Below are 21,694 nucleotides of genomic sequence, written 5' to 3'. Positions count from 1 at the left end.
TGTCAACTTCACAAGAGAATGCATTTCGCGCTGCTGCTGCTGCTGCTACAGCATTTTTCGTACTTTGCGGCTTAACCCAATGCGCGTGCCCGGCTGATCGCGAAACACTAATTTTGTGGCACATGCACCGTCACAATGAAGTGGTTTGAATTATCACAATTTCACTGCATGACAAAGCTGGCAAGCTTGCGCTTACCGGAAGTTTTATTTCCAGGAGTCAGTCAGACGTGATTTTTTTCGCTTCAAGGCAAGCAAAGGCGTTACGCGGGTCCTACAGGCCACCGCAATGTCATTGCCGTGAGTTCTGATAACATTTCTGATGAGGTGAAAAGACTCCATTACTTTCAAAGCAATCACCGGAGTTGGTGTCTATCGGATTGTCATTTTCCACAGATGGCGAGATGTTCGCATTTTGTTGACAACAGCAGCTGCGGCGTGGCCGCTATCTTGAAAGGAATCTGCGACGTGCACAAAGTGAGTGCCCGCGCGGGCCTCATCTTCAAAGCGATCTGCGATGTGGGCAAAGTGAAACTAGTGCCGGTAGAGTCGTCGTGTGTGCGCTGTGCTTACGACGTTTAGTTCGCGGTGAAGCGAGAGACAGCACGGAGGTCAATTCGCTAGCTGCTATTGCCGCCCCTTCTCACTCCAGTGTGTTAACACCGAGTTTCCGCGAGATGTGTTCATGTTTACCTGTGTGCGCATGACACCGTGCTCGGTAATTTAGTTAGCAAATGTTTACAGGTTTATACGGCCAATAAAACTACCATCCTTCCGCTTTCTGCCTCGGCGATCATGTGTGCCTTCTCCTCGAGAGAGAGAAATTTACGCTTCTTCGTTGGCGTAGCCATTCTGACCGGACACAGACCACAGAAGACGGCAGCGATTGCGGTGATCCCCTGCAGTCTCGCGCAGGCGCGTGATGACCACACGTGGCTATGGATTGCAGTGGCTTAAATCGGTACTTTGAATTTGATTTCGTTAGCGAAAACCTCGTTCAAGCGGACATACGATCGTCACAGCTTTGGAAGGGCCTTCTAATTTGACTACTCGGCAGTTCCAATTTCGTTGAAGCGGAAATACCGAATAAAAACGCCTTTGTTATGAAGGGACTTTTTTTGTATTACTTTCTATGGGCAGCTGACGGGGAATCAGAAAATCTTCGTTGTGGCGGAAATTTCGTTGTAGCGGCATTTATTGTAGGGGGATTTGACTGTATTCCCCTTCCACCCTTCATTGTCGTGTCTGTGGAATTTATACAAATTTTGATGTTTACAAGTTGGCAAGTATGCATTGGGTCTTGGAGTAAAAAAGAAACTCGTGTATCGCAATCAAGATTTGAAAGAAATAGAAATCTGTAATTACAATAACAAATTTTTAGAATGCATTCTTAGTTGGGCAAATGACACGTAACAGTATTTCATTATGACCATTGAAAGTCATGTAGACGATATCCTCATAGGAGGAAGCAAGCACTGCCTTTTATGGCCATGATAAGCAGCATTAGTACTGTGGTGTCACTGGCAAAGTATGGCTTGAGAAGAGTGGTATTCAAAGTTGAAGCAAGGAAGTAAAAACAAAAGATTTAAGTGAGTTCAGCATGTTGGGCACAGCGCAGTTTTGTAAGGACATTTGCGCATTTTGTTTTTGGCTAAAATCAAGTCATTTTTCATCGTTTTCACATAACGCCATAGAAGCCTTAAGTAAACTGGAAGATACACTGTAACACCCCTGTTCACGAAACTTTGTTGCAAATGAGTAACTTATGCATCTCGGGTGTTGCGTGCACAGCACCGGGTCATTTGTAGCTATGAAATGAGAAAGAAAGCAGATGACAAGCAGGGAAACAGCTGTTGTAAAGCCATGTGCTCATCATCATCATCAGAATATATTTATGTCCACTGCAGGACAAAGGCCTCTCCCTGCGATCTCCAATTACGTCTGTCTTGTGCTAGCGTATTTCAACTTGCGCCTGCAAATTTCCCAACTTCATCATCCCACCTGGTTTTCTGCCGTCCTCGACTGCGCTTCCCTTCTCTTGGTATCCATTCTGTAACTCTAATGGTCCACCGGTTATCCATCCTACGCATTACATGGCCTGCCCAGCTCCATTTCTTTCGCTTAATTTCAACTAGAATATCGGCTATCCCCGTTTGTTCTCTGATCCACACCGCTCTCTTCCTGTCTCTTAACATTACTCCTAAGATTTTTGGTTCCATCGCTCTTTGTGTGGTCCTTAACTTGCTCTCGAGCTTATTTGTTAACCTTCAAGTTTCTGCCCCATATATTAGCACCGGTAGAATGCAATGATTGTATACTTTTCTTTTCAACGAGAGTGGTAAGCTCCCAGTCAGGATTTGGTAATGCCTGCCGTATGCACTCCAGCCCAATTTTATTCTTCTATAAATTTCTTTCTCATGATCAGGGTCCCTTATGAGTAATTGACCTAGATAAACATACTCCTTTAGAGACTCTAGAGGCTGACTGGCAATCCTGAATTCTTGTCCCATTGCCAGGCTATTGAACATTATCTTTGTCTTCTGCATATTCATCTTCAACCCCACTCTTACACTTTCTCGGTTAAGGTCCTCAATCATTTGCTGTAATTCGTCCCCATTGTTGCTGAATAGGACAATGTCCTAAGCCTTCCCAGTCTAAGAGCCTTACATGTGGTTAACCCATCTACAGTTCCATGTGATATTCTTGGGCTTTAGGAGCCTGGGAGATACACATCTTGAGTATTGAGGAAGTTTATCCTTCCAGATTTCCCATCAGTAATCCTTCATTGGCCCTTTTGCAGGTGTCCAAAGAGGAGTCTGCACCACCTGTGCTGGCTCCAGAGGATGCCCCACCACCCACTGTCAGAGCAGTCAAGAGCCCTGTTGCCGAAGAAGCTCCTAGGCCACCAGTGTTGGAAGCATTTGAGAACAGCAATTCCAATGGACCATCTACACGGAGGGGTACAAAGCGACTCAAGAGAATGCTGCGAAGAGGCAGGCCTCCTAAGGTGACTGTCTCCTACTCATTTGAGGGTACTTAAAAGAGACAAGTTTCTGGTGGTCGTCGCCACATACACACCTTCTGTCAGCAGCTCGAGCTTCCTAAACTTTGTTTTGGGGCAAACAGTTCATTCAGTGCTTCCCTGAGCTCCATACGGAAACATTGCTGTGCACCTGCCTAACAGTCTAGGTCTAAGGGGCCGTATGACCCTCCCACCACAAGCTGCCCTTTCATAATACAGTAGAACCTTGTTGATACGATCCCCTTACGTATGATTTTTCGGCGCCAACGCCGAGATCGAGAACACAAAAAATGACCCAATAGAGTTAAACTTATTTTTTCTCGGTTCATACATTCCTGGAAAGCACGATTGTGTGGCTGTGCAGAAGGAGGTTATTGAAAAAAGAAAAACAGTTGAAATACAATATTCATGGACACCTTAGGTGTGGCACAAGAAATGTCACACAAAACGAGGAAGAATATCCTTGGGCTACCTTGTTTAGAATATATACAGAGCATGGAAATGAGAACTAGCAGGGTTTGATCATATACAGTAATCTCACCCTACCACATGTAACAATAGCTCTACTGCAAGATCCAGCTGACATAACAAAAATATTTCATTACTTGCATCTTCCAGTGCAACCAGAGTTGCTTGAACATAAAAGAGCTTGAATGGGATGAAGTGGTTAATAACTATTTTCATATGCAGCCCAAATTTGGCTTTCTGTACAGCTCAAGAAGTTCATGTGGTGATTCTATATGTGCAACAACTGGCACTCCACTGCCATCGTGTCCATGAAGTTGGGATAACCTGTTTCACTTTTGCTTATACAGTATACATGCTTTAATTCGACTCCAGATTATTCGATGTTTTGCTGAAGTTTATGTTTTGATCTTAATTATTTGAACCTAACTTGTTCGTACGAATGCATCCCAATCAGGTAATTTATATGCTAAGTTAGCAGCAACAAAGTCGCGTCGGATGTTTTCCGCTTTCCTGAGAATTACATCCATTGCAGGACAATCTAGTAAAGTAGTTATTCTAGGCTGGGGCCAGCATCTCCCATTTTTGATAGTTGTGGAGTTGTTCAATAAATGCAGTGTGGTGTACTTCTATTTGCGCCAAAGCCCAGTGCTCGACCGCTGGCGCCGCCATGCGCCGCTCGCGCGTACCATGTTTCCAGCGGCATGGCTGCCTGAATCGATATCAAATGCTCATGGACCTCACGGGAGGACATGTTGCAGTCCATAGACAGCGATAAAGTGCTTTCGAGTAACGACGGCCATTAAGTGTAAATAAATTGCCATTCCGTGAAGGTAAACTTCTCTGCTTGCATCATTTTCTGATAGCCAGATAAGAGGCACGCTACATTTTTTTTTTTAATTGAGCGCATATTAGATTTCTACCTTTAGAAGCATAATGTCATTCCTACATTAGTTTTCTACTTCGAACCCATAAAAAGTGTGTGCGCATTAAATTCAGGGGTGTTTAAGAATTGGCCAAATACTGCCATACAAAACATTTCCGTTTTGTATGGCAGTATAAGCCCTCTTTTTAATTCGACTTGCTGGATATCTTTATGGATAACTTTATCAATTTCTACGATCCTGTCAAGGTCGAAGTAATGAAGTCAACTGCTGTAATTATAAAATGCAAGTGAAACCATAATTGACAAATCTGTGAACCCAAAATCTCTGTGCAACCGGCAGTTTTTTTTATGAAATGACTTGCTGTTCTTAATATACAAGCACCTTTTGAAGTTTCACCTTCAAATTTGAGAATGCAATTAAGTCTCCAACATTATTTATCTTTAATGCACCTATCCTACAGTGGCCCTCACATGCCAATTTGCTTATGGAATATGAAACGGAGGCACCATAGGACCCATGCTGGGCCTGCAATTTGTTGCATGTGCAAGACTTGCATATGAGGCAACCAGAAAAATCGTGTAGATTTATTATGATTTCATGTTGGTAAAATGCTTCCTTCCTACGTTTTTCGTTCATAACATTGAGCCATGCCAAGTTTTTTACCACATCCCCTGTGCCGCATCTACAATTGCGTGCGCCTGTTTACACCTTAGTATGACAAGAACCAAATAAATTATTCACGTTGACGGCATTACATTATTCACGCCGACACAATAAAACAGTTGATACATTCTGCAAAATGGGTGATTACTTCAGTGTGATGCAAAAAGCATGGGAAACGGAGATCTTAGTGGTTTATGATAGCACCAGTGAGGATTCATTTGGTGTGCTTTCTCCTTTTGTTGTTTATTCCTGTGATGCATTATGTAAGGCGTTAACCGTTTTCCAGGCACACTGAATGCAAAACAGCTTTTTCTATTTTATTTTATACTGGTAGCACACATTCTCTGTATTTCTGGATACAGTAAAAATCATTAGATAAAAAAATTTGTTTCAGCCAGTTCGACTGATATCGCTTTCGGCGATGCTGATGCTACAGTAAAATTACTTTTCAACAGACACAGCTGATGTTCGTAAAGAATGTGGATGTATTTTCGAGATCCTCTCTGCGACCATGTGTATGCATGGTTTCATGATCGTAGTTAATAGTAGGCCATTTCACCTGCACAGTCTGCCTAGAATATTGTCCTTTATACCGTAGATTTGGATTGAAGATGTCGGATTTTTGTATTGTCACTTATAATAGCAGCCAGCTCTTTGGTGTCAATAAGTGTTTTTAGTGCAGTTTGAATTACACTTTAGCATTTCCTCTTCTTGAGTCAAGTTAAATGAAAAATTAACCATATTAGTATATTTTGCAAATGAAAAATAAAATGCACTTCCTCTGCAAAACAGGACAGCTTAAAATCATCCAGAAGCTATGTGGAAAGATGAAACATAGTCAAACGATATGCAGAGCAGGCAGGTATTTTCATTGCATTGACAAACCTTGCTTCCACTTAATACTTCGTCATTGCCCTGCAACTAAAATTTTGTCTTTTGTTTTTCTTTTTCCGACCCCAGAAACAGTACATTCCAGTGGAATCTCCTAAGGCAGAAGATGCTGTGAATTCAGAGAACAATGGCTTGCCCAGCATAGTTGATGACTCAGCTGAGGACACACACATACCAGTCACGACTGAAGAAGATGAACATGTGTGTTCTCCAAAAGAAGCTCCCTCTAAGCCATCATCACCAAGTGATCTTCCAGTGAAAGAGCAGGACGCCGAACCATCTGCAGTCATTACCACCGCAGAGACCAATAGTGAAGATAACCAGGAGAAGGACGATGCCGTGGAGCAGCCCTCTGAGAATGATGCATCTGGAGAGAGTGACATTGTTAGTTGCAGTGGGAAGCCAGAGGAAACGGCATGCAAGGAGGAAGCTGCAGTTGCTGAAGAGACTAAGCATGATGATAGCAGAGCAGCGGCTGATGAAAAGTCCTCTCCAGAAGCTCGGAGTGCTGGAAGTCCTGTGCAGCTCATATGTGAAGAACAAGAAGAGCCAACTGCAGTGGAAAACGTGCAGCACACTCCTGCTGTAGCAATTGCATCACTGCCAGAGGTGCAGCCAGAAGAGCAAAACGATAGGGAATTGTCAGCACCCAAGGAGCAGCAAGAGGCTGTCATTGAAACCTGCAGTTTTCAACAGAGCCCAAAAGAAAGTGGCAGTCATCAAGATGTGCCAAGTGTGCCAGACTGCGTTGAGAACGATCTTGTAGACTCTTTGGAGCCTCGGCCTCCAGTAACATTGCTTCCAAGTGATGCAATAACAAATAATGCTTCTGTAGTAAGCACAAGCAGCCAAGAAAGTCAAGACATTGTGGTTGACAACCCATCACCACAGGTGCAAATGCCTCCAACACCAATCACTCCCCAGACTCCTGGATCCAATCCAGCATCTCAACAGACCTGCCTTTCAAACCAGTCGAGCTGTGGTGTGGACGAAGGAACTCATGCCGGCAGTTACGACTCCATGCTGGGCCACAGCCCGGCCAGCATGATGGGCTGTTCGCCTCATGACCTCTCCATGGACGCCAGCAGCCTGAAGGCCACCCCACCCGTGGAGCCCCATCGCTACCAGGAGCCGCGGGAGGTGACAAGGGGCCCCCGAGGGGACCCCATGGAAACGGCGCGCATGGAGATGATGCGGCCAGGCCGGCTGGCGGCCCCATCTAAACCAGATCTGAGCTGTCTTGGAGTATACACTCCAGATTCCTCTAGTAGCAGTGTTATGTCTAGTGGTGGTTACACTCCAATGGATATGGAACAATTGCGAGAAGCTGGCCAGCTTCGTGAAGTGAACCAGCTGCGTGATATGAATGCATTGAGAGAACCTAATCAGCTGAGGGAAGTCAGCCAGCTTAGAGATGTCAACCACCTGCGAGAAGCAAACCAATTAAGAGACATCAACCAGCTGCGAGATGTTAGCCAGTTACGCGATGTGAACCACCTGCGTGACATTAATCAGTACCGTGATATTAATCAGCTGCGCGAAATGAACCAGATGCGCGAGGTGAGCCAGGTGCGCGAGGTGAGCCAGGTGCGCGAGGTGAGCCAGGTGCGCGAGGTGAGCCAGGTGCGCGAGATGAACCAGGTGCGCGAGATGAACCAGGTGCGCGAGATGAACCAGGTGCGCGAGATGAACCAGGTGCGCGAGATGAACCAGATGCGCGAGATGAACCAGGTGCGCGAGATGAACCAGATGCGCGAGGCAAACCAGATGCGAGAAGTGAGCCAAATGCGCGAGGTGAACCAGATCAATCAGATCCGCGATGTGAACCAAATGCGCGAAGTTGGCCAAATGCGTGAAGTTGCCCAGATGCGCGAGGTCAACCAGCTGCGTGACATTAACCAGCTGCGCGAAGTCAACCAGCTGCGTGAAGCCAGCCAGCTGCGCGAGATAAGCCAGTTGCGTGAGGCAAACAGGCATGAAGTGAACCAGCTTCGTGACATGAACCAGCTGCGCGACATGAATCCCTTGCGTGAAGCCAGTCCACTATGTGATGTGAACCAGTTGAGGGAGATGGGCCAGCGGCGCCTGGATTCTCCTGCTTCATCCCTGGTGGCTGGGGAACCTCAGGGGCCTCTCGAGCATTTGGGCAGCCCTTTCCCCGACTGCACTCATACAAGGCCCCCACAGGCGCACCACCGGCAGCAGCCGCAGCCTCATCGGCAGACACCGCAGCAGAGCTACTGCCGGCCGGTGACAAGTGCGCCCCTTTCGCAGGGAGCCTTTGTGGCGGCTCAGGCAGCCGTGGCACAGGCCCAGGCACAGGCCTCAGCTGGGGTGCCAAGCATGATGCAGGGCATGGTGCTTATGCCACCGGCCTCCAACTACATGAGCATCTCGGGACCGGGGGGTGGCGGCCCCTCTTATGTAATGGGTGTGCCCGTGGGCAGTATGATGGCCGCTTCGGGTCCCCCACAGCGAGGTTTCTCACATGGCTATGCCTACGGGCCGGCCTCCAACGCCTCGTGCAGCCTCGCCAAGCTGCAGCAGCTGACCAACGGCATCATGGACATAGCGCCGGGCTCTCCGGGGCAGAGTGCAGCCGCCGCCGCCGCAGCTGCCGCAGCCTGCGCCATGACTCCTCCTGCCGCGCCGGCCGCATCGCGGGCCTTGTCTCACGGCCAACCCTATGGGTCCCCTACAGCGGCCCCACCAGCCGGCTCAACCAAGTACGCGCCACGTTACCAGCGCGCACCCCTGCTTTCGAGCTACCAGGGAGCGCTCAACGGCTACCGGCAGGGGACGCCTGCGGGGCCCTACTTGCAGCAGCCAGCCCCCATGCAGATGGTACAGCCTCAGTACCAGGAGCCCTCCCAGAACCCCATGTACACCTATAGCTACCTGAGTGGCAGCTTGCCTCCCCAGACTCTCAACTCCATGATGCGCCGCTGAAGCCCTGTATATATACACCTGTGATTTCTCTTGTCCGCTGGCCCCTTCAGTGTGCATGTTGGCGTAGATATGTACATATGTAGATGTTCGCTTTAGTGCTGGTTGAGTTGGCAGCTTCGGATGGACCAACCACCTCCTCTGTGTTTCTTGATCAATTCCATCGGAGGTGTGTGGCAAGGCTGGCATTAACCTGGCAGTGAACCAGGCATATTGGCCAGTTTATGTGCAGACTTGTATTTTGCGGGTAAACAAGCTGTCCATTTATCAGACAACCTTGTTTTAAGACCAGCAGTGGTTACACGATGGGGGCCCTTAACTAAATATGTATGTTGCTGTCTAAGCTTGCATTGTTTTGCACTGTAGTATTCTTACTGGCTGTTTTCAGCCTTTCGCTTTTCTTTTTTTTTTATCAGCTGCAGTAGCCACATCTAGTGCTGTTTCAATTTTTACTGCTTTGTTACTTAAGGCACGACATTTTAGTTTTTTCTATGTTAGTCTTGTCCAAAACGTGTCAATACCTTCTTGGAATGGCGCTTGGAGAATTGTGCATTTTCTTGTCAATAAAGATCGTAACACTCACACATGCAGTTGAGCATGTCAGTAGTTGATTTATCAATACTCTGGTGGGTGATGTCTACCTCTGGCTGGAACCACAGTGTCTCGGCAAAATCATGCATTTCAGTGTTATACCGGGCACATAATTAGCCAGTCATTTTCTACTTGCTTTAGTTTAAAATCAGGTTGCCTGAATTTGACTTATCACTGTTTAATTTTTATAAAAGCAATCGTACTTCTTCACTTGCTAAAAGTACACCACAAGTGCCTTGTTGATTTTTGACAAGCCTGGATACGGACAAGTGTGTTCCAAGTTTAATTTCAAAAGATCATAAAGTATTTGCTTGCAATAGGTGAGACATTCTCTGTCATCTATACTGCATTAATCTGCATGATGTTTGTGAAATGTGCAACACTGGCAACTTGCATATTCAGACAGCCTTGTGGTGTTGGATTTAAGTGATTAAAGAAAACTGCAGAGAACTAACCAGGAAGCTTAGTTGTGCAGGAACCATGTTTGTATTCGTACAGTGGTAACTTAGCACACTATCTAAGTCGAGCACATAATCATTTGTTTTACAGACCCCCTTGAGCATGATACCTGTATATAAATAAGAGTGTGCTAGCCATAGGGAACAGTCAGCCAAATTGTGACATGGCAGATGGTTGGTCCACCTAAGGAATGCATGAAAAATCTGTTCTTTGCTAGTGTATTTTTGTAGATTCAAAGTGTTAATTGCTCCTCTGTGACTATTTATTTCGCAGCTATCGTGACGCTCATAGTTGGCTTGCAGTGATCATGTAACCGTTTTGGTTGCGTTACCTTTTAAATATAATTTAATATTTTTATCTAGCCCCTTTACTGCACCGTGACTGTTATGATGTGAAGTGTACTGGAAATATTATGGATGAGAGCATAGAATGTGTCGTTGTTGAAACAGGTCTAATGGAGTGGCTGTCATATCTCTTTGTTTTCAGTGCAGATTTGTTGCTCTGTGTCATTTGCACTTCATCTGTTCTAGGCAGGTTCTCCCCTTCACTCGGACTCTCAAATTGAATATTGTTGAGTCGCCTGTTTCTTATACCCGGGTTTTGCTGTAATAGCACAGCTACTACAGTTCAAATTAATAAAAGCAAATGAGGAAAGCATTTTTGTTTCAAGCCACCATTGAACATGAGTGCTTTTTGAAAACTACAAGCACAAATTATACTTGGGAGACAGGTAGGAGCAACTCTTAAGCACAGTGTTGGTTGCCCTGCCCACGCGTCGGCGGAGTGGACGTTTGCCGCCGCATCTACACCGTGGCCGCCGCGATCGCGACAGATGCGGCGTGTGGTTGCAGCTGACATCGTTTCGGGCACTGTGTCCAGAAAGCGTACGGCGCGTCTCGGGCCCCAGCTCTGTTTGACGTGCGTCGACGTTTCGTGCTGCAACGATTTGCGCAATTATTCCCATTATGTACTATCGCGCTCATTATGGGCTGCAACACGAGTCGTGCCCGCAGCAATGCTTTCAAGAATAAAAAAAAAAAAAAAAATGGAGGGTTTCGCCTTTCCAAAATTGCGCATACCCCCGTGCTTTACGCTGTCTGCCTTCCTGCCTTCTTCGTGGAGTAATAATACAGAGGCCCGCAGAGTGGACCGTAAGTTCTTAGAGCAGCGTGCTTTGTCATGGCGCACGCTGCCCTAGCTTTGTAACTTGTTTCTTAACGCGAAGCTTTCTTTGCCTCTTCCTTCAACTTTTCTATTATGCTGTTGCTATCCTGCACATCGCGTCGGAGGGTGGTTGAGAACGTGTATAATTTATGAATAGTGTTGTCGATTCATAGTACGAACACGGTGCAGCGTGGCCGCCAAGCGCCAGCGCAAGCGTTCCCACACTTTAGCAGACAACATGAAGCCCCACCTCCAAGCTCCTGTGCGCCTGCGCCGCTTAACTTCGATGTGGCGCCATGGTAGCCATGGGGTGCCTCGGATACCACGCGGCCACACTGCGCCATGTTCGTACTAAAATGGACGGCCCTGTACGTGACAGGGGCGCCTGACAGGTGTCAGATCTAACTCCGTGGGCGTCGCCACAATGCCCTCTGGAGCTCCCTGGCCGTCGATAGAATGCCCTCTGAACGGCTGTAATTGCGCGTGAGTCCCCCGCAAAAGTAACAGAAGCTGCGGCGCTTTGTACTTCCCAGAGGGAAGATAGAACGGTAGAAAGAGGAGACCGAGAATGCGTAAAGCCAACACGAAAACTTCAAACGCACCACCAGACGAGGACGGTGAAAGAAGAGAGACTGTCCTTGTCGTTGTACCCTTGAAGTTATCAACGCGATAACGATAAGGGCCCCGTGTCGCAGAAAATCCGGCGTCGGTGTCGGCGGAAATAATCATGCCGAACCACATCATCCCGAACCACCCCGACCGGGCAGCGTCTTTACAGAGGGGGCGTGACACTGCGACCGGGCAGGCCCTTCGCGTGGCGCAAGGCGTTAGTGAACAAAAATTGAATTTCTCGAAGTAAAATCCATTGGAAAAATCGTAAACTACGACTTAACCACAACCTCCAGACTTGATAGCGTCGGATTGTAATTTTAATATATGAGAAAAAGCCTGATAAGCAGCCAGGGATCTTTGAATGCTATCGCGTTCCACTCTTAGAGGCGAAGCGTACTCCAAATTTTTGTCTTACCAACACGCCCAAACAGCCATGTTATTCTAACGCCAACGCCGTGACGAAACGGGTGAATAACAGCCTCTCCACTCTTCGCTCATGGTAGTTGGCATAAATGGGAGGAACGCGGCGGAAGGGAAAGGGCGCCGTCAGAAAGCGTGCTTCGTTCTAGGGTCTCTCTCTTCAATAAAGGAAACGCTACTACTAGGCATGGCATGGGAAGTTTCAGGTATTTCTGAAAGAAAAAAATTGACCGCCATCCCGCCCTGCGAAAAGGGAACATCAAGCGAAGCTGTATCAAACACCACACATGCTTGAGCATTGTATTTACGCTGTTCTGGTGAGGTATTCTGTAAGAGTCCACCTAATGGACATGTTGATTTCGTCTGATGTTGAAGTTCTGATTGGCTGGGCTGGAGTGTGCTTCAGCAGGAGCCACAGCCAACCAGCGTTTCAGCAGCAGACGAAATGGACGTGTCCACTAGGTAGACTCTTACAGAACACCTCCCCTGGTGTCTTTAATTTCCGTGGTCTACCCATGGCAGTCTTAGAATGAACTGAATGAGTTGCTAGACGGGTCTCCCTTTTATATATGAAACTGTGGTGACGTCACTAAGTATATATACTCTCTTCAATAAAGGAAACGCTACTACAAGGCATGACATGGGAAGTTTCTGGTATTTCTGAAAGAAAAAAAAATGCCCGCCATCCCGCCCTGCAAAAGGGAAGTCCAGCGAAGCTGTATCAAACACCACACATGCTCGAGCATTGTATTTACGCTGTTCTGGTGAGGTATTCTGTAAGAGTCCACCTATATAGGTGGACATGTCGATTTCGTCTGCTGTTGAAGTTCTGATTGGCTGGGCTGGAGTGTGCTTCAGCAGGAGCCAGTCGCCACAGCCAACCAGCGCTTCAGCAGCAGACGAAATGGACGTGTCCACTAGGTAGACTCTTACACAATACCTCCCCTGGTGTCTCTTTAATTTCCGTGGTCTACCCATGGCAGTCTTAGAATGAACTGAATAAGCTGCTAGACGGGTCTCCCTTTTATATATGAAAGTGTGACGTCACTAAGTATATATATATATATATATATAGTAAAGGAACAGGGACAGCACCCGTTCCTGGGCCAGCTGTTGTATTATTTGCTAGTCCTCGTCCACAATGGCGCAGTCTACAATGAACCTCCCTTAAAGGACCCCTAAACCACCCAGAGGTCGAAATTTAGTTGTGGTGGTGCAGTTGTGCACGAGTCTACAACGAACACGTAGCCGCGAGAATTTTTCGGGGTTACACGCGTTTGATGATCGAAACACGGCCCTCGCTCGTTTCGCTCTTTCCTTCGCTATTATCCTCGTCGGCTGGTCCCTCCTCCTCGCCGAGTGCTCCTCCAAATGTCACGTGACATACGTCATGGCCAACGCGCTGTCCATTTCCGGTTAATTAAGGAACGTCCACGCTATAACACGCTAGCGGCAAATATACCGACGGCGTACCGGCCTCCAGTGCCGTAGAACGTCTGCCGCGCGAGAGGTGTCCAAAGTAGACAGCAGTTCGGCCAGTTCGGCCGGCGCACCGCCCGCAGCACGATCAACAGGGCCAATCGACGACCGCGAAACTGCGCGCCTCCGCCACCGGCGACGAAAGCATCGGCTGCAGCCCAGCTGCAGTGCACAGCTACCGACGGGAGACGACTGGCTCGGCTGTGCTCGCATCGCAGCCGACGGCGCCGCTAATATCAGTGTATTTTTCTTCGTTGCGTACAATTATTGCTAAGAGCGATAACAACGATAAGAAAAAGAATGTCGCAGTTTCGCCCGAAAGACGAAGCACCTATTGCGATAGCAAATTAGCAGAGAGCTATTCGGAGTAGGGATAGTAGCTTTATCGGCTGCATAAAGTTGGACACATTCGCGTACTAACTTAATTAACAAGCGTGGTGTCAGCGCGCACAAGCACACATGGATAGATCACACTCGATGACCGCAGACCACTGTCAAAACGCTGGCAGCAAGCGCAGCCGCCGCAGCGAGCGAAGGTTCGGGCGGTCTATCGCTTCAACGGAAACTGAGCGGCCGAATGCACAGCGCATAAAAAGGTCAGAGCCGTGCGGAGATCGCTTGCAAGATACGGCGCGCGCGACAACACCGGCAGCCCGTACCGGCGCAAACATAATAAAGAACCAAGCGCAAAGTGTAACATGAACGCATTTGTTGGCAGAGTAGAAGCCCCCCCCCCCCCCCCCCCCCCGCGCTGCCTTCCCACTTTTCTCCTTTTGCGTGGGAGATTGCGTCGCCAGTTCCCCTTGCGCCCGGTTGCAAGATACGCATTTGGTGCCGCAGCAAAGCGTTGCCTCCCCCCCCCCCCCCACTCCCTCCCATACCACCAGGGCGTTTCGCGCCACGGAAGTCGCGTTTGCTTTCCGCCGTGCGTTCGCTCTCCGTGATAGCGCGCGCCCACGCGCGCTTTCACTCGCACATACGGCGCGCGGCGACGGTTTTATCGCCCTTGGACTTTATACGGAACCTCACGCCGACGGCAGAAATCTGCTTGAAGTGTCCATATAATTGCTATCACAATAATATTGCGGCTTGTGAGCGTCGGTAATTCATTTCGAAGCGCCGTCCGCTTTAGCTTTGAAGGGAACCGGAAAAGGCCTAGCAACGATATCGGCGCCGTCGAGCGATCAGCGGCGGTGAGGGTGCCGCACAAATGAGTCCCGGTCTCATCCTCTCTACGTACGGCAAGGAAATCTCGCCGTTCGCGAGCAAAACCGCTGTCGAACGGCGGCCCGCGAATGGCAAACGGCGTGCGGCGAGTTACAGTGCCGGTAACGTGCTACCCGCTGTGGCTACCCGCTGTGGCTGCCGTGCCGGTCCATTCTCATGCGAAGCGTGCCGCTATGGACCCTGTGTTGCGCGCACGTCTGGAAAAGCCAACACGTTGCACTTTGTTCGCGCAGCTAATCAGACCGGTAAGAACGACTGTGTAGGATGGAACGCGAGCGATATGGCACATGCGTTGCGGGCTGTAATTACCGATTCGCAAGGGCGCACAAGCGAGCAACACGACGAGGAAGTGCAGGGAGCGCGCGTTCCTGCTAGCTAAAGTGTATACTAGAAGATTCTAGTAAACTGTACTGCTAGAAGACAAACCGGAAGTCGTAGGTCCTTGTTCGTACTAGAAGATTCTAGTACACAGTACTGCTAGCAGACAAACCGGAAGTCGTAGTTCCTTGTTCGACCAATGGGCATCGTAACCGCTGTTGACATCACCAGATGCACCCTGCTGACATCGTGACGACCGCTGGGGATACGGGAAAGGCCAGGAGAAGAGGACGGCATTGTTTTCCTTTTTTTAATTTTGTGGCGCGCCCGCGGCGCGTAGTGCTGCAGCGTTTGGCATCGTTCATCGTGACGGCATTCTGAACTCTATGCGCGTGTTTACTTGAAATGTTCAAAAAATATCTGAGGAGGTTTAGGGGCCCTTTAAGGCGTTCCAGCCCTACATGTCTCTTCGCGGTTCTTCGGCGTGCCGGGTCCCTCCTGCCCAGGAACGCCGTCCATGCTTCCTCAGTTATGGAGCCGGCCACTCTGCCACCGTCGCAAGCACCCCCCGCACCTTCCGGGGACGGCGTCCAAGCCTCCTCGTTGGCTCTAAGGTAGGCCTCTACCGGTGATCTCGTTCAAGCCATCGCCAAGCTGAATCACCAGCTCGAGCTTTTGACGAACACCTTCGCATCCGTCGGTGGTTGCGCCGTTGCACGTCACACTGAGACAGCGCTCCGGCCCCCCTCGTCTTGGACCTGTCCTGCCTGGGAATGCCGTACACGCTTCCCTTGGCGAGAATATCATGAGAACTACTTCGACTCCTCAGCCACCAAGGTATGCCGTTGATGCTTCCTTGGTGGTAGAACCGGCTGCCGCGACTACCACAACGACCGTACTGTCCGTGGACACCGGCCCTGGTTCCTCGGGCAGCTGGACAGGTAGCCTGGCGGAGATGATACACTGCGATTTCCAGCAGCTGGCTTTCGTACAAATACCGCCGTTTCGCGGCTTTCAAGATGACATCATCCTTTGGGTTCACGCTATCAATGCCATGGGTGATCGTCATGCTTGGCCAGACCAAAAAAGATGGCTGGTTGCGGCAAACCGACTTTGCGGTGCCGCCAAGGCTTGGGACAAGTACGAAAGCATCAAGCAGGGGTCCTGGCTTGAATGGAGTGCAGCTCTTATAGCTGCTTTCGGCCCACTTCATTATGCCTGCGCGTCCCCTACATCCCCGAGCATCAGCTGCGGCTCGTCGTCGACGAAGATCACGGCTGAGAACCAACGGTTCAGCAACAGCGGCGGCGAGTCGATCCCTCAGCCGCCACCGCATAAGTCACAGGCCTCCGGTTCGAGAATCTCCATGTCGGCGTCCTCCGCTTTCCATAGCGTACCCGGCAGCAAGGCCTCCAAGAAAGCGGATGAAGCTGCATCCGCAGCGGCGGCGGAAGCTGATCTATGCGCGGCGACGACGCGGGCAATCTGCAGTACGGCGACCCTTGGAACACGGACCCAGCCGCCGTGGCTCTACGGCTGCTGAAGGCCGAGGAAAATCGCAACAAAAGCCTCACTCTGGCACACGCCACCCCTGCCGCTAAGGGGGCGCCGTCTACCACCGAGATGGCCCACCAGCCCGTCTACGAGACGGCGTTAGACTTACGTCTCAAGCAGCGAGAACCCGACCAGGGCTTGGACCGATTGACCCAGAGTCCTGCAATCATCCTCCCTGGGCTGCAGCAGCAGCCGCGTGCAGGCCCACTCTACCCGGTGCCGTCGTCGTGCTCGGCTTCGGGAGTGTCAGTTACACCAGGTCACAAGGGAGGCATCACAAGACAGCCTTCACTGCAGGATGCCTGTTGCCCGAAGCCACCACCACACCAGGGGAGCAGTTGGAGCACTTCGGTATCTTTTAGTATTCAGCAGCAACCAGCCCCAACACCTTGTGGTTCCAGCAGCAGTGGCGGTGGCAATCCTTCAGTTCCAATTCCTGCTATCAGAGATCCTGATTTGGCGTTCAGGCAAGCGTCATCGGCCATTGACCAGAGCCATCTACTACCACGGTCGCCTATTTCTGAGAACGCCCCTACTGCACCTGTCGGCGCTGTGATTGTTAAGCGTAGCATCTATGCAGGTGTCAAGGTGCTCCCTTCAGGGTCAGTGCGGCGCCGAAGGCACAGTGGCCACCGCAACGAAGCGCCGCTTCAGAATGGCTCCGACTGTGCCCTCCAGACATTCCGAGCATCACCATCCGTGGACAGCTTTTCATACTCTTCCTGTGATAGTCCTTGAAAACCTGAGGAGAAGAGGGGAAGACTGGTAGCACCACTCACAATAATCAACGGAACACCCTTTAAGGGAATCTCTTCAACTTCGCCTGAAATTGACAACGCTGAGCGGCAGGATAATCGTCGGCAAGACCAGCGCGCAACAGCCAGTGCCGCCTGCCAGAGAAGCTGGACGGCTCACCAACGACGACTTCACACACTGAACAGGTTGCCTCCATGTTAAGTGGCGTGTTTAATTTGCAAGCCATGCCGGAAACTTGCAGCGTGGCACAATGTAAAGATGCAGAGGTGCACTGGGACTCGGGTGCTCGGACACCGGGCGCTAGTGGGCGAACGAGGAGAAGACGAAGCAGATAATAGAACAGCTGGCCCAGGAACGGGTGCTGTCCCTGTGTCTCTGTTCCTCTACAATATAATATATGCTGTATGCCTGATTACAAACAAAGATATGCCGTTTGCCTTCAATTGTTAACCTAGAGTTTTGTGTATACGCCACGAAATTTTCCGACCAACGAGAGGCATGCAGCTTCGCTGTAAACAAAATTGACTCGTTATCCCGGCCCTGCAAATGTGGATGTCAAGCGAAGCTGTTGAAAATCACAACTGCTGAGGGTGGTATGCAATGCTTTATTGCTTTAGGGTAATGGTAGCAATAGTAATTTAGAGTAATGGCAGTAATGGTAATTTTGACAGCACGCAGCTGCCCATAGCGGTGCTGCAACATTGAAATCGGTTGCTAGACCGGTTTTTTATACACGAAAAGCTTGGGAAGTCACTCCCCACGTCGCAAGCTGCCGTCGCCGGGGCGCGGCTGCTTGCGCAACAGTAATTTTTACTGGCAAACGTATGCGGGGAGCGCTACGTGCTTAGCACTGATATCAGGAGCGCCTTATCAATTATGTGGTTCGGGTGCTTTTGTGATTGTTCTTTACTGAAACGTATGCTGTTCTGTATGTTGTATGCGTGATTTCAAATGTTTGCACTGTTCGTTTCCCTTTGCTGAGTGCTTGAAGCCTCAGCCTTACCGGGGGCACGGGCAACTGCTCCTGCCCTGCACTGCCGCCGGGATCGGCCCACAATTTTGCTCACGGACGCCGACACGAAAAATGCCGACCACCAAGAAGCTAACAGCTTCGCTGTAATAAACACAGTACCATGCCGGTCAATACGGAAATTGACGCAGGGTGTGCAGACGCAAAGCCGCATTAAAGCATCGCAGCGTGAAAACGACTATACGCAAGTGGCCGTCCAGCAACTCGACACTTCAACCACGATGCGATGCGCAGTGCGAGGGAATGACGGTGCTAACGGTCTCGAAGGCTACGAACAATGGCGCACAACAACGCTTCCCTGCTCGCTTCCTGGCTCGCCTAATTTCGGATCTCTGTAGTAAGTGAGTGGCTTGGCCCATTGAAATATCCCGTCATCATATATTGCCACGGGGTGGTGTTCTAAGTAGTGTCTGCAGGGCACCTGAAGACCAGGAAAACGGGGCAGTCTCGGCACACCGATCGAGCGCCCACCACAAATTATTCCTCTTTAACACTCCACCGTGCTGGCGGCCGACAATCTCCAGTACAATCACTCCCTGCACGGAAAGGAGCTATCCTGGCGACCTAGGGAAAAGACAGCAGTGGCAGGTCGTATACATGTTACTATAACATGGTTTAAACCGTGCTACATGAATTGTTTCGCGCCGTCGGCGACGGTGGTCAGAAGACGACTCAAGCGGCTCGATGAAAAAATGATGAGAAAGACGCGGCAACGGTCACTTAGTAATTCACGTGGTGCATCATGTCGCAGAATCAGGTGGCGAAGGAGTAAGCAAGCGGCGTCTTTCGCGGTGTAAACCGGCAGTGCAGATGTTTCACGTACCGTGTGAGGTGGTCTAGGGCCACAATGATCCAACCGTTGCCACGACGAGTACTTGGAATGGAGCCGTAAAGATCAATGCCAACACTGTCGAATGGTCGGGAAGGGAAGGGTTAAGGTTGCAGGGGACCTGCGTACACTGAGGAGGGGTCTTGCGGCATTGACACGCAGCGCATGACCGGACGTACTGGCGAACGAATCGGCACATGCCTCGCCAGTAGTATCGAAGACGAAGATGGGGGCATGTTTTGACGACGCCATCGTGGCCGCATTGTGGAAAGCTGCGCGGATGTATTAGCGCAGATGACGGAGAATGGCGAGGATCCATCTGCGGCCGTCGGTGAGGTAATTCCGTCATACAACGGGTCTTCACGGATGGCAAAGTGTTGTGCTTAACGACGACGGGTGCGTGAGAGAGACTCAGGTGAACGTTGAGACAGGAAGTCCAGCAGTGGAGAGCTCTAGGGATCTTTACGCTGCTCGAACGGCATGTCGTTGCATGTGAGAAATGACAAGTCACAGGTGGAAGTTGGTCAGCAAACATGATCAGAAGGCAGGGGAGAACGGGATAGGGTGTCAGCATCCGAATGTTTGCGTCTAGAGTGATAAATGACACGTACTTCATAGTCTTGTTGGGACGCGAGTACGCGCGGAGGAGAGAGAGAGACGTCTCGACGGCGTGAATCCCAACTGTCAACTGATTTTATTTTTATTTTGCTTCAGCCGCCCTTGGGGCTGCTCGCTCTTTCCACTCGTCACCATTGGTGGAGAGTGGAGGACACGGGGGCGCGGGGTGCAACCGGTAGGGTGGTTAGAGAGGTTTCGGAGCTGCGCTCGCTGCTCGCCCTTGCCTGCACGTTGTGGCCCTCTCGCGCCCACTACAGCACTCCCCCCTTAGTGAGTTACCGAACGGAGTGATCAAAGGTCCAGGCGAGTAGGGGCTCTTGAGCACCGTCCACTTTGCGTACGTCGCGTGAGCACCTCTGGAGCTTGCGCTGCAGCTGGGGGTCCTGGCGAAGGCGGGGGCTCTCTTGGCGGAGACACCGCGGCGGCGTCACTCTCCATGTGTGCTGGCTTGACACGGTCAAGCGACACAACCTCATGGCGGCCGCATTTATCGATGGTGACATGCTTGTCCCCACGGCGGAGGACCTTACACGGTCCATCATATGGTGGTTGAAGAGGCCGCCGAACAGCGTCATGTCCCACAAACACGTATGAGCACGATGTGAGCCGCGGGTCGGCATGTACAGCCCGCGTCCCTGGATACCGCGGGGGCACTGCACGAAGTTTGCTCATCATATCGCGTACACGAAGCGCGTAACCACTGGAAGCCGTAGGTGTCTCGTCTGAGCCGTGCATAAAGAACTCCTCTGGCAGCCTGAGTGTCGTGCCATAGACCAGCTCAGCGGCGCTGCAGCCAATGTCTGCTTTTAGAGTGGTGTTAGGAACGGGTTGGCGTTTCATCTCAGCGCTGCCATCCGTTGTTGCGGGTCGGAGATTAATCCGCCGCTGCTGCCAGTTGTTGAGACTCGGGTAGCGTTTAGGCCGGTGATCCTTCAGCCAAAGGGATGAGTACGTCCGGGAGTAAGAGCGAGAGAAAAAAGGGTTTATTTTACATATTTACAGTGGGTCCAAATATCGAAGCCCACTCCCTAGGGGAGCACTTTGAGAGTCTCAGCTCACTACATGTCTGAGCACATGTCAGAACTCGTCAGAACTTCAGCCGCCCTTGGGGCTGCTCGCCCTTTCCACTCGTCACCATTGGTGGAGAGTGGAGGACACGGGGGCGCGGGGTGCAACCGGTAGGGTGGTTAGAGAGGTTTCGGAGCTGCGCTCGCTGCTCGCCCTTGCCTGCACGTTGTGGCCCTCTCGCGCCCACTACTCTTGAAAGCGCAATCCGCCTTTTTCATTTTCCGGTGCTGCCCTCTGCCGCGCGCCGCTGGAAACGTTTTGGTAGGGGGCTGGGGCTTTCGCCGGTTGATTTGTGAACCTGCGCCCGTAATAAGTGCGCATCGGTTGTGCGTTTCGTGGATTGCGAATAATTATTAATGGCTTCTGGGGGGCAGCATGTCGTTCCTGGAAGCCATGTAGCACTCACCAACTATATACATGTAGGGTGAGCAGGCCTGAGTGTGCTGTTTTGTTTACAGTGCGGCCGATAAAGGCACGCTGAGTTCCCTCGGCCGTAGCGGCTGCTTTGGAGTTTGTTGGCGCTAACTCCTGCACTTGCACCTCGCTTTTTTTAATTCTTTTTACACATTCTTTAGACATTTCGCATAAATAAGATCTTTTCGAGTGCGCAGCCTTCCACGTCGGATTTAGCAAAGCGATGCACTTGTTTACATCGGCATCTACAGCCACAGATCGTTGTTAGCGTCAAAAAATGGGGG

At 50.3% G+C, this 21,694-nt stretch overlaps 2 protein-coding genes across 22 annotated transcripts in view; one reads left to right on the top strand and one right to left on the bottom strand.

Moving 5' to 3' along the window:
* The window catches only part of LOC119436613 (histone acetyltransferase KAT6B), a 133,898-nt gene extending 123,304 nt beyond the window's left edge, over positions 1-10,594 (top strand). For 5 of the 21 annotated variants that reach the window (XM_037703521.2, XM_037703526.2, XM_037703522.2 and 2 more), the window contains 2 exons: positions 2,798-3,004; positions 5,995-10,594. In XM_037703521.2, the coding sequence (XP_037559449.1) occupies positions 2,798-3,004; positions 5,995-8,874 (3,087 nt within the window). In that variant the 3' untranslated portion in view covers positions 8,875-10,594. The remainder of the gene's footprint in view (positions 1-2,797; positions 3,005-5,994) is intronic. The other 16 variants (XM_049659181.1, XM_049659168.1, XM_049659170.1 and 13 more) reach the window with 16 other exon arrangements.
* Positions 10,595-20,219: 9,625 nt separating this feature from the next.
* On the bottom strand, positions 20,220-20,768 carry LOC119436316 (uncharacterized). The gene has a single exon (XM_037703137.1). The coding sequence runs from the start codon at positions 20,766-20,768 to the stop codon at positions 20,220-20,222; it is 549 nt and encodes a 182-aa protein (XP_037559065.1).
* Positions 20,769-21,694: the final 926 nt, after the last annotated feature.

This window comes from Dermacentor silvarum, chromosome 1 (assembly GCF_013339745.2).
Source record: "Dermacentor silvarum isolate Dsil-2018 chromosome 1, BIME_Dsil_1.4, whole genome shotgun sequence".
In the NCBI taxonomy this organism is placed as follows: domain Eukaryota; kingdom Metazoa; phylum Arthropoda; class Arachnida; order Ixodida; family Ixodidae; genus Dermacentor; species Dermacentor silvarum.
This window is presented reverse-complemented; position numbering and strand designations above follow the sequence as displayed.

Coding starts and splice junctions, on each gene's coding strand:
- LOC119436316 (XM_037703137.1), bottom strand. CDS start 20,768: ATGAAACGCCAACCCGTTCCTAACACCACTCTAAAAGCAGACATTGGC.